General features: G+C 46.1%; 1 protein-coding gene across 2 annotated transcripts in view; it reads right to left on the bottom strand.

The window, feature by feature from the left end:
• The window catches only part of DLEC1 (DLEC1 cilia and flagella associated protein), a 30762-nt gene extending 17903 nt beyond the window's left edge, over window positions 1–12859 (bottom strand). Inside the window, exons 1-16 of one of the 2 annotated variants that reach the window (XM_061574186.1) lie at window positions 12765–12859; window positions 12066–12160; window positions 10173–10313; window positions 9249–9381; window positions 8692–8802; window positions 7930–8132; window positions 7258–7445; window positions 6565–6649; window positions 6357–6444; window positions 5534–5707; window positions 4982–5118; window positions 3771–3863; window positions 2547–2637; window positions 1906–2068; window positions 1051–1255; window positions 290–360 (exon numbers count right to left, since the gene is read on the bottom strand). In XM_061574186.1, the coding sequence (XP_061430170.1) occupies window positions 290–360; window positions 1051–1255; window positions 1906–2068; window positions 2547–2637; window positions 3771–3863; window positions 4982–5118; window positions 5534–5707; window positions 6357–6444; window positions 6565–6649; window positions 7258–7445; window positions 7930–8132; window positions 8692–8802; window positions 9249–9381; window positions 10173–10313; window positions 12066–12152 (1970 nt within the window). In that variant the 5' untranslated portion in view covers window positions 12153–12160; window positions 12765–12859. Of the gene's footprint in view, window positions 1–289; window positions 361–1050; window positions 1256–1905; window positions 2069–2546; window positions 2638–3770; window positions 3864–4981; window positions 5119–5533; window positions 5708–6356; window positions 6445–6564; window positions 6650–7257; window positions 7446–7929; window positions 8133–8691; window positions 8803–9248; window positions 9382–10172; window positions 10314–12065; window positions 12161–12629; window positions 12649–12764 lie in introns of those variants that run through there. The other variant, XM_061574196.1, reaches the window with a different exon arrangement.
• Between the last annotated feature and the right edge of the window lie 173 nt (window positions 12860–13032).

Below are 13032 nucleotides of genomic sequence, written 5' to 3'. Positions count from 1 at the left end.
ATACATACATACAGTGTGTGTTGTACATGCTTCAAAGCAACATGGCTCATATTGCCAGCTCTTATAAGGTATGCTAGTTGTTGATGGAATTTCCCGTAAAAATAACACAATTCATAAATGAAGGGAGCTCGTTTCACCATATGAAAATAAAACAACGTATTGTAAGCAATGTGGTATATTAGTTATTAAGTATACATTAAGTTCAGATGGAATAGGTCACAGTCACAATGCGTATGATGGAAATTGCTTGTTTGTGAGCTGCTCGTGCACATGAACCACGTCCGCTCACGGTTGTTGTGTAGCGGGTATCTCGGGCACGTCACTCAGCACCAGGTGCAGAACGCTGTGATATCGCTTGGGCTGTTTGCACACACACACACACCCAGTGTACACACGCTGAGTATTCACACGCACCCAGTAAACACACCCAGTGCACACATACACATGCGTGCACACCACCCAGAGCACGTATTATCACACTTCCTTGCCCATGAAGAGATAGTCCTACCAAGTTGTTGCAGTAAGGGGACAATGTTGCCGTATGGAGAAAAATTTGCAGGTCACTTTTCAGCATTGGGATGTTTGTCCAACACCATTGATAGTGTGTGTTTTTGTGGCTTTGCAATGAAACCGGAGAACTCAGAGAAAACCCATGCAGAACAGGAGGAGAACATTCAAACTTCATACAGACAGGTGCCCAAGTCGAGACTCAAACCGGGTTCTTACCACTGTGTCATCCTGTGGACAGAGTGCACACAAACAACATTATTTCATTCCCAAGTAAGAGCTAATACTACCTTTTTAAGAATGGGTCTAGACATGTCAAGGCTTGCCATGTAACATTCAGAACTGAGGCTGCTAAAACCACGACTGACCAAAAAAATACCCGTTTATGACATATACTTTGAACAAAAAAAATAAGAAGAAGAGAGCCAAACATGCGTTCGCATGAATGTTCAGACGTTAGGCGCGCGATGACGAGCAATTAAACACATATTACAAGCTGACCTATCGCACGAGCAGAACATTGCCACGATCTGAACTCGGCACCTTAGTGGGGCCAAAGGAGATGGTGAAAGTGTGCTGCCCGTGCGGCTCCAGTGTCCCGTGCTCGGGGCTGACGGAGAAGCCCGAGTGGGCGTGCAGGTGGTACTCCAGCTCGGCCGGCTCAACCGCGCCAACCGCATCGTCGGGGCTCGCCGGCGCTCGCAGGTTCGGCTTCACCACCCGCCACGAGAAGGGCAGGCCCACGTCACTGCGCCAACACGCCGGGCGTGGAAGGAGCGTGCCGACATGAAAAACAAAACGAACGCGGTTTAAAGCTATAGAAATGTGTTTACATTGACCGGCAAGACCCAACCAGTTACGAAACAAGCTGAATTTAACAAATTATTTTAAGGGAATGCAGTGGTTGCTTTGCACAAGCACATATTCGGTACTATGATAGGATCTCGTTTTGAGCAAGGGCCCTTCTTCAGTCATGATGCTTGATGAACAACTAATGAAAATGGTTTATTCATGGATGATTAGGACATTTATGGTACATGTATTGAATCTGATGTGTGAGAAATAATTCTAAAAAAGTGTATGAAAATTATATGATAGCATTGCATTTATGCCAATGGAGAAAGCAATCCGAGCAAAGGAGCAGAACAAATAATAAAAACAAACGAGACGGCCAATGAGACAAATTAATTCATCATACCACAACCTGTAATGTTGACAATAAAAATGTTCACTTTTTAACGTAAAAATGTTATCGATTCTCAAGATGCTTCACATATATTAAAAACCAAAAGTGGATAGATGGTCAACCGGGGTAATCCAGACAGGGAAATGTGAGACAATTCATCGAATCACTGGGGAGCGATTATTCATATGCCTAACTATGTGGCTGTCCCTTACGCAGTGCTCTGCACGACGATCTGCTTGCTGGTGCTGCCGAACGGGTGCAGGGGGCCCAAGCGGAGCAGGACGTGCGCCATCGCGTCCGTGAGCTCCCCCAGCGCTGGCTCGGCAGCGCCTCCCTCCACCCACGTCAGCTGAACCCCAGCCACCTGGCCCTCGCCTGCACACACAGGGGCAGTCACGGGCAGGTGATTGCAGGAGTGAACAACCGCATAACGGGCAGAAAGAGAAACATGTGAACCAAAGAACGAACGCAAATGCAAGATATATTATTGACAGCTGAGAAATGTGAGCTTGGCTCCGCGCCTCAGAGTTATGGTCATTTATGTCTGTGAAATATTGCACGCATTACAAATAGCATTATTATTGTTATTATGGCGGGTGGTTGAGACTCATGATAGTGAACAAAGGAGGAACACGCCCACGAGGACGCCCCTGTCGAGCTGCAGTGATAAAACCACATCATGTGCAGGAGCTCGATGGATTGTTGCATTTCAGGAGCATGAGCGATGGTCATAGCTTGGAGAGGCCTTCCTCTTGCACCTTCAACTTTAGATCACGGTTTGATAATGGTGATGATGACAAGAAAAAACAAAGATGTTGAGCCCTAGTTTTAGTGCCGTATTTGTCGCAGGTACCTGCGATGGTGAAGTGTTTGACCTGACAGTTGTCGCACACCACGGTGAATTCCTGCGTGAATGTGCCCAGGGTCGTGGGGCTGAAGGTGACCTGAACAACAAGAAAAGGTGAGTGAAAGTCAGCACCCATTCGCTCTACAAGGGGACAGAGAACTAGGCCCTGGCATACATTACTACTCACTTATTCTTTGGATGTGGTGTTGTGATTGGAATGTCGTATTTTTTTGTTATTTTCTTTCAACCTATCTACGTGACTTTACCGAAAGACCCAAAGAATATGAATTCCTGCAATCACGAAAGCTTTAAGTCAAAATGACTACTCACTGTTTAATGTCAACACCGGCACACGCACCAGCAAGCTTTAACAATAAAACTATTATTATTTATTATTTCTAGCGTAACCAGTATTGACTTACGGGTCTAAATGTGAGACGATAAAGCAAAACAGGGAGGAGCACATGTTGTGTAACACAGACATTAGGAAGGTATGGTGGTTCCCTGCGATCGCAGATTGGATCGGCTCAGAATTGAAGAGAGGAAGAAGGCAAGAGTGGAGTTGCCCATCTCAGGCAAGCTGAAAGTTCACTCAGGTGGCTAGGGGCACGTGTCACATGAAGAGAATAACCACATCCGAGATAAGTATAACCCGTAAAAACAAAGTTTCTCACTCTAAATCCTTTATATGCGTGGCGGCTAGAGTCCTCTCGTACTCTGGCTTGAGATGGCTGCCACATATGGGTCAGATGATTGTCTGCAGTATTAAACAATTGGTAATTAAATATTTAATTTGTTTTCCCTAAACAGTGTAAAATTTTGGAAAAAAATTTTCACGAACATTAATTGTCTCGCACAACGAGTCTGTGTGCAAAATTTCAGCTCGATTGGATCACGGGAAGTGGGTTAAAAAACGACCGAAAGGTTTGCACGGTCGTAAGCAAGCAAGCAAGCACGCAAGCAAGCGAACTTAATATAAAGGATTTAAAAAGGTAATGAACATGGCAGCATCAGAGCAAAGACCGAGCGCCAGGCCTAAAACGAGGTGGTTAGAAGTGGTGATCTAGAATGTGAAGGCCTGGGTAGTGGACATGAACACGATGGTTCAAGACAGGAAGGAGTGAAAAAAGAGGAGCAAGAAGGCAGAGCCCACGTAGAGTGAGACTAACACAAGCAAGGAGAAGCAGAGTCTTCATATATGTACACGTGCTGTTTGCAGTGAGTTCTTGCCTCCAGGATGGTGGCCTCCCCAGGTAGTAGCTCAAAGAAGACGGGTTGGACTTCAAACGGGGGAAGGGACACCGCCCCCACACTGACCACCGACTGGGAGACAGCAACACAATGCAGCATTCCTCTCCATCTCATGACATTCTCTGATGCACCCACAATGCTGGAAGCACGAGCTAAAAAATAATATATTTCATATTGTTCCAAAATAAGTGCAGGAAATACTCTCCTATTCACATTAATACTGGGGCCTTGTTTGTGGAAAGAAGGAAGACAATACTTGTTTGTGAAGAGGTGAAGGTTTATTGTGAACGGCTGAAATATGCCTTTGGGGCCGTCCATAACTGACGTCACGCGATTTTGGACGATTATTGACCCCGCTCCCTAGTCACACGGCGTCACAAAAAGTCAGACCCCCCCCTCAAATATGACGTCACAAAGCTCTGCCCCCCTCCCCCCCAAAAAATAAAACATGCTTCAAATCGCTTTAACTATTATCATTGTACTGTAGTGCGTATTTAATGTGGCGCTGCACTCTGATGTTGTAGGAGAAAACATTTATTAAAAAGTCTATTTAATTAAGTAGAACGTGTTGTCTGTATTCATTTAAAGTTGCGCATTTTGATGTGACGTCACATTTCTCACCCCCCCCCCCTTCGTCACACATCGTCCCCCCCCCCAGGTGCGTGACGTCATTTATGGATGGCCCCTTTGTGCGCGGGATGGCATATGGGCACATCAAGGCTAAAACGTATAAATTATGATAATGCACATTTCACATGTGAGAGAGACCAGTATTTGCTCGACTTTTTCACAAGGTGCACAAATATATATTTTTTACTATAATTCACATGCAACCTTATCATCTTTAAAAAAAGCTAATAAATGTGTGTTTCGGCATTGTCTGAGCTGATCATATTTTCCTGCATTCAACACCAGCATAGGTTAAAACCCATGTAAAAAGGTACCTCATGAAGACATACGGATATGTGCATACACACACAAAGTTAGATGACATTTATTTATAGCCAGGTAAGCAGGGATGCCTTCATGCAGCATTATATTGATGAAGGGCTGAAAAAATGTAATAAAGAACCTACGAAGGAATGTATCAAATAAATGCCATAAAGGTGGAGTGCTAAAATAAAACCTACAGTATGTCAAGCATGGATGGCGTTGATGTACGACGGGTTTGCCTGCTATGCAAAGGTCACCCTGAAGTTGGTTGCAGGCCAGCGGTGGCGCGGCATAACGCAGAAGCGCCCGCCCCCTGGCCCAGCGTTGTGGCACAGGAACTCAACGACCTTGCCTCCCCCCACCAGACACGGCCCCACGTCCAGCACGGGCGGCACTGGGCGGAGCGAGAGTCAACACGTGCAACGGCATAGTCCAATTACGACGTGGAAAACAGGTACACGAGTGTGATTTTCTGGGTTTGGCTGGGTGTTCAGCATTTCTTATCTCAACTTTTCACCACACACTACTGCGGGAATGTTCAGAATTGAATAGGGCAATCGCACACTAATGTCGGCTACCTCCGTTGAATAAATACAAATCGATCAGCGCCCACCGATTGCAGTCAATGAATTCTGTACAGAATTGTTTATTTTTATGTTGTTGAATGATGTAATAGCGCTTTGGGTGGCAGATTTGTACCAGAAAGGTGCCATGTATTAACCAAAAATAAATTGACTTGACTTCCCCAAAACATCTAGGGTTGGCAAGTATGCAATGGCGCACTCTGCGGGCGTGCGCTGGCGACGTACGGGTGAGTATTGGCGGCGGGCGGCGAGCCTGTATGGGCACGAGCAGCGTGTGCTCCGCCTGCGTTTCCACCAGCAGAAAGTCGTCCACGTCGGCGAGCGAGTCTGGGGCGAAGCGCACGCTGTAGCTGCAGCTCATGCCCGGGGCCACGCAGCCAGACTCACTTGGGAACCGCCCTATGTTGTCCACACGCCACACGCACACACGCGCAAGCCCATACGTACACCCACACACCTGTAAAGAGCACAGCACATGTAAAGCAACAAAATACTGCGACTGTGGAGTAGATATACACCAACAGTTCTGCGTGGTGACTATAAATTTGACTGACACTAATGTTTTTTCCTTCTTGACCTATACACACTTTTTATTGTTTGTCTTTTTTCTGCTTTGGACGTTGTGTCAAGAGACAAAATATCGACTTGCATGTCTCACAGAGCAGTGCAGCCCTTTGTGGTTCACAAGAGAACGGTTCGCGGAAGTGAATATTACAGAACTACTTTTGAGATCCCTTCCACCTCTGGTCCACACAGTAGGAGACAGTACTTTCCCCTACCCTGGCACGCAGAGTAATGTTCGTCACACCACAGCAAAATGGATATTTGTAATTTTTAGGGTTAAATTTTGCCAAACAAAGTGGAGTACAAATTTCATGTTCTTTTTTTGTCGTGTCGTCATTCGTGAAAATAATCAACTCTGAAAACCCGGTTTAATCCCAGGTGGCTGCCTGGATTCAAACCCGAAATTTCAGCTGTGCAACCTCAGGACTCTGACCTCTGCACCAGCCAGCCAGCTCACCCACAGCCACACTTGCACGAAGCTCACCAAGCCCGATGGAGAAATAGGGCGTAGACGGAGGCAAGACGCGTAGGTGTCGGCTCACGGATGTCACGTTACGCAACTCCACCGTAGTCTGGAACACAAGACGACGTTTACAGAAAAAAACTAAAACATCTTGCATAAACTTCGAATTCAGCCCGTGTTGGCAATCATCTCCCACGGGAGGTTGTGTGCATGACTGCACTGGACTCACCTCGTACATCTGCCCAACAACAAAGTCAGTGAAGAGGACGACGGGAGGATTGGCAATGAACAGTGGCACCAAGTTCTCTGGAGAACTGCAGCAAAAATAGAATGGTGCAAAATGAATTAAAATGTGTTTAACCAATGAAGAAGTTGATAGGCCTGGGAGGCCGTATGATAAACTGAGAATACCATAGCATTAAAACATTTAACAGTATTTATAAAAGTAATCATTCTCATCTGCATGAACACATTATAAAAATAAAATGTACAACGCACACAATATTTCACGGACGTATATGACTGTAACTCTGAGGTTGGAGCCAAGCTCGGTGTCAATCAAAAGCCAGACCATGGGAGGTGGGTCTTTAAGTGTCTCCTGAAAGGAGGTGTAGGTTGACTTGCAAGTGTGCAGAGGGATGGCGTTCCAAAGGGAGGGGGCTGCCACGGAGAAACATCGCCCAGCATTGACGGTCCCAGACCAAGGTTTAGAAAGGAGGTTGTGGGTCACACTGGGTACCACGAGCTGTGCTGCATGATGACACGAGCAAAGAAAGATACGGTGAACAAGAAAGTGTAGAGGCGCTTGCAGTTGACCCTGTTGGCAATGGGAAGCCAGTGGAGGGAGCAGAGGGAGGCGAGGCAATCCAATCGGCATAATCAACGTAACCATCATTTAGAGATGCACCATGGCTGACGTCACCTGCTCTGGTGGCGTTGGGCGATGAGGGAGCGGCCAGAGCGGGAGTCCTCGGGTGGGAGGTGGCGTGGGTTCAGGAGGAAGTTCTGTGGCCCCGTTCGTCCGGCTGCTTCTGGCTTCTGTCTCTCCTGCTCCCGCTCCACAGCCTGTGAGCCCTGCTGCCTCTTACCCACCTCGTCAAGCCACTGACTCTAGAATGCCAAGGAGGCAAAGCAGAAGGTAGGAAGATCATAAATTAATAACATAGAGATTCGTAATAGATATTTGGGTTCGGCTACATATATATCTGGCCAAATTTTTGTCAAGACTCTTCACCACCCGACAGAGACTATCAAATGAAATTGTTACCTGTATAAGCATTTAACACCGTAATTATAATTGCTTTAGCTCACCAGCAAGTTGAAAAACAATTCCCACAACAACATTTAGCAATCAGATACCTAAAACATAGATTAACTTTAAAAAAATTCTATCACTCTCAATGACGAAAAACTAATTTCTGCCTTTAGGTAGTGCCAAACTGTCCCACAGTGATCAGAAAAGGCTTATTTATCTATGTCAATTCCTCTGAAGCACAAGACAACAGGAAGCAATGATGGCCATACTGCCATGATGATTTCAAACAAGGATGAAACCGGTATAGAGGTGTAGAGAAAATGTTGTGTTCTTTTTCACCTTACTGCGAGGTTTCTGTGGCCTGCGCCTCACTTCGGGCTCAGACGACAGCGTGGTGAGGCTTTGCTCTGATAGAGACTGGGCGATGGCTGCAGGCTTCTGACGAGGGGTGGTGTCCTCAGAGTAAACCCCGTCCACGGGGCTGTTGGACACGCGCTTGCTGAACGCCACAGTCTCTGCCATGAAGTGTGGTGTTGCACGGGCTGCAGCAACATGTCAGTGGCATGAGCTGTGTTACAAAGCCAGCGCTTAAGTTCTCACTGAATCCATTCCGGGTCACTTGTAGATCCGGTAAGTGGCACATGGCATATTAGCCACAACAATCGTGAGAGGTATATGTGGTGCCCCAGTTACAGAAACATGCTTTGGGTCATTACCCCAACAGAACCAGTTGAAATGAAGCCCTGTACATAGCTATTAAGTGTAATATTTGTGACTTATAAAATACTAATTTTAATACACGTCGAGCTGCCTATCAAACAATCAATCCAAGATTTATAATGCGCCATATTCAGCATGGATGGCTCTGAGAAAATTCAACGAAGTGAATCAAAACAGAAGAGAAAATAAATATTTTTAGTCTGGCCTTGAAATCAATCATTGTCACAGCTGATCAGGCTATGACGAAGTCACCGAGATTGTGCCCGATCCCATCAGATATCGGAAGCTAAGCAGGCTTGAGACTGGATAGTAACTGGAAGGGAGATCACAACTTCAACAGGTGTTACAAAGCCACCGAAACGCCCTGAGTAGAACCTTCACCTCTGGGCGCCCTTGTGAGTGGTGCAGGCTCCACATGGTAGTCCGCAGGGCTGATCAGCTTGTGCTTTCTCAGCAGATCACTGTCGGCGCAATAGCGGAGGCGAGCTGGCGCTGTCACACATCACATCGTGGAGGGGGGGGGCACAATGGGAACCAGTGCTCGCTTACAGTGGTGCACAGAGGTGAACAAATTCAAGACTACAAAAAATTCCACAAAATTAACTTATGTCCCATGAAGATGTTACGTCTATTCATTGAGTTTAATCGATAGTTATGTAATATCATTGCCACAGGGCCTAGAACCAAATCATCCAGAAAGTGCCCGACCATGTCAGATCTCGGAAGCTAAGCTGAACGAGTACCCAGTGTGATGTGTAAACATCAATACCGGGGATACAAATGTGGCCAGGCATGGTGCTGGTTACACCGCCTCCTCATGTGCTGTGCCGGCCTTAATAGATGCCTCCTAACAGCACTTGCCCCAGCAGCCTGTACTGTTGCAGGAAGATCTGTGTATGTTGTCACTGCGTGCGTATGTGGTCTGTGCGTGCATGTACCAGGAATAAGGCCCCCAGTGCTGTCGTGGCTCTCAGCCACCTCCTGATCGGCTGCGGCGCGGGCCCTAGCCTCGATCACATGCCTCTCCAGCACATCCGCCTCATCCATGCGCTGCTTGTACTGCTCGCGCAACTGCACGCACACACACACATACAACAACAACAACAACCGCCATTCGCCACTAAGTGGCGGTGACGTCACCACGACGCTTGTGCCAGGCCATGTGCACCTTGAGGCCACGTGAAGTGTCGAACGCCCGCTGGCAGGAGGTCACGGGGCAGACCCAGGTGCCACGGGTCGACTGACCGAGATGACCGAGATCACACACATACGCACACATACACACCCACACCATCATGCTACAGACGGACAGCTCTAATTGCAGTGGATGAGTGCTGCTGACATCGGAGTAAGTGTGCGGTACATGCAACCCGATGGTTGAGAAAGCTTTGCCCACAGAATTAATTCCCAAAGATATTTTTGATAATCTACAAAATAAATTACAGCAGTATCAATGATCAAAACAACCAAAGATGTCACCAGGTGATTGTGAGGGTAGAGCGCTGAGTTGGTGCTGCTGAGATCATGGGTTTGAATCTAGGCAGCTGCCTGTGAATAAACCGGGTTCTGAGCATGATAAAAAATTACTGCACAGTAAAAAAAAAACATGACCATAAATTTGATTCTACAAATGTATGTGCTGTGAAGAAAGGCCATTGCCCAAAATGTCACGTATTATATATTATCATTATTTTTAAGATAGTGTTGTTGATGAATGTGTTGAATTTATTTTTATTTTGGCTTGTGCACCAGTGCCAACGAATAAACACTAAATACTGTTGAAGTACATTACTGCTGTTGTCTCCATGTCCTGCTGGATAAACATTACCACATATAACATAAAAAACACCCGTCGTGCTTACCTTGCGGAGCTTTTGCACATAGCGCTGATGATAGGGCTTTGGGCCACCAGCAGAGCGGTCCAGACTGGCCGCCATGTCCCGGCCAATCACCTCGGCTGAATAGAGTCCCCCGAAAATTCCTGTCAGGATGTGCGAGATGTCCTGTGCATGGAAAACAAGGACACAGACGCTCATTATCATTACCAAAAACAGAAATCTAAACGGCTCACCATCACACTGAATCCAAAGACTATTTTAGGAGAGTCCTCCTGCAATAAGATGTCGGGCCTACGCTAGTTACATTGTATGCTTTTATTGGCGATGGGAGGAACCCAGAGGACCCCGAGGAAACCCATACATAATATGGGAAGAACACACCAACTGTCCACAGTAAGACACCCAAGTCAGGAATTGAACTCAGGAATGTATTTCTGTGAGGCACAAGTGTTACCACTGCGCCACCCTGCCGCCAAATGCAATGTTATGATAATCTGAGAACTTACCCATGGTGAAATGAGCAGAAACGGGTTAAAGAAAGAACACAACACCAAGCGTTTAATGTATAGATGGACATCTCGCGTATGTGTGTCTGTTAGATATGAGTGTGGAGTTTCAGTAATGCATATTCCCTTATATTACTGCATGGAAAATGTCGACAAGTGAAGAAATAAAAGTTACTGAAGTGTGTTTTTATGGGTTGCATCTTTGTTAAAGATTTAACATTTTAAATCTGTGTAATTAAGGTAGGGGAGTGGTGGTGCAGTGGTTAGCGCACTGTGCTATGAAGTCGTCGACCTGCTATCACTAACCAGCATTGACCAACGTGATGAAGTATGGTCAAACAACCTCCATGATGGACACAGTTCAAGAAAACCTTTATCCATCACTGGATTTACAAAGAGCTGCAATTTTTGGACATTTTATGAAATAGCTCTTCTGCAGAGAGAAGTGCTATTGAGAGAGAAGTAGAGCCAGTATCCAAAACGTTACCTATCAATATGAATAAATAGCTTAATCTGTATGTCTCAAAAACCTCGATGGTACTTCCCAACAAGGTAGAAAGCTGAAATTTGGTACATAGCTAGCTTTTAGGACACAAACAGCAGGAAAATCTGAGAATTTTAATTTTAAGGCCCCCAAATCCCGATTTTAAGTGCCCCATAAACATGTTTGTGGGTGTCGTTCAGAAACCGTTCGAAATATTAGATTGCGGTTTTTTTTCGTTTGATAAAATCAAAGCGAAACCATTGTTATATCTTTTACTGTTTTTGAGATATTTCCGATTCAAATGGTTTTGAATGATAAAATACGGATTTTATGATGTTCAAATCTGAATAATTCAAAAATGGTATGAGATTAGAGCTTCCACTCATAGAGTATTAAGTTAATTAATTTGTACTTTTTAAAAATAAAATAACGGAATATTTAAATTGAGCATTTTCCGATGGGTACGTCTTTAAACATAAGAAATTGAATCAAGTGGTCAACAATCTTTTTTGCGGAAAAATACAAATTTTTGGAGTAGTTGTGAGTGTCTGATTGTAGAAAAAAAATAGTTAAAAACCACATGAAGTTAATTATTATATTTATTGAAAACTTTTGGCTGGCGAAGCCAGGCTTTATGAACTAGATACGTATAAACATGGCTATTGTGTATATACAGTAAACTTGTTTTTAGGGCAGCGTTGTTGATGAATGTGTTGAGGTCCTATTTGGGCTTGTGTGCCACTGCAATGCATTATCATGAAAAAAATGTGTGTGTACATGCATCAAATTGACTGTGATGATGGGATGACTCATGCGAGAACAATAATCAAGAAATACACTTTGACCATACAAAATGTGTGAATAATCACAGTGTCTAAATGTCACCGCATCTCAAGAGCGACGAGTGATTGGGAACCCTTTCCCCACCTGGTTAGAGATGACACTGGGTTTCGCCTTGGCAAGGGACGGCTCAAGGGAGGCTGGATTCGCAGGCTCCTCTACAACGTCAGCCATGCTCTTGCCTACTCCTCCACACGAGGGACACATTCCAGACAGGCGCACGTGTTGTTATGACAGCTGACAACAGAGGGCACGTGAGTGTGCGCTGTGAGGCATGGCGGCACACACGAGGTTCATTCCCAGTGAGCGACGCGCCAGTGGGCATTGTGACTCGGACCGAGATCACCGTCGTGTCTTGCGAGACATCATCCGCACAGCAAGTGGGATGCGGTGTCCAGCTGTAAGGTAGCTGACATTCCACGTTGGGAGTCTAATGCACAGAATTATATTCATTATCCACCAGGTCGAACCCGCTTTTAGCCGCAGTTAACGTCAGTGTTGAGTGATATCTGAACCGGTTCAGGACAACTCCCCTCCCTCTTCACCGACCTGCCCTGGCCAGGGTCAAGTCGGGTCAAACAACCCCCCAACAACCGGCGCGACGTGGCGAGGCCATCATGCAGCAGTGGATTGACCACGGCTGAGCGTCACCTCCACGGTGGACGCTCTCCCGAACGCGTTTCGTTCACGTTTGTGAGCTCCCGTCCGCGTTAACGCCTACAGTCAGCGGAGAAGGATCAGCACTCGCCGCCTATGGCGCTGATGAGAATAATGTCGGTGGCTCGCCTTGTTACGCGCAGCGGTCGCAGCTGTTGATGGATTTGACGCGAAGCCGCGCGGCGTCTCTCGTGTTGACACCGGCGACTGCCCGCGTCCTCGTGTCCATGGCGACGCGGGTCACGTGGCCCGAGCGGCGTGGGGGTGTTCGTGTGGAATCGATTCTAGTCGATTCCGCAGTGTTTGCTCAGCAGCTGAATCGATCAAATAGATTCCACTCGTCAGTCTATTAGTTATCGATCTTGATTTGAATGTATTATTTGTTATCTTCTATTTA

This window comes from Lethenteron reissneri, chromosome 7 (assembly GCF_015708825.2).
Source record: "Lethenteron reissneri isolate LAM-NWPU_2019-01 chromosome 7, ASM1570882v1, whole genome shotgun sequence".
In the NCBI taxonomy this organism is placed as follows: domain Eukaryota; kingdom Metazoa; phylum Chordata; class Hyperoartia; order Petromyzontiformes; family Petromyzontidae; genus Lethenteron; species Lethenteron reissneri.
Note: the sequence above shows the minus strand (reverse complement) of the source record. Positions and strands in the feature narration are given on the sequence as shown.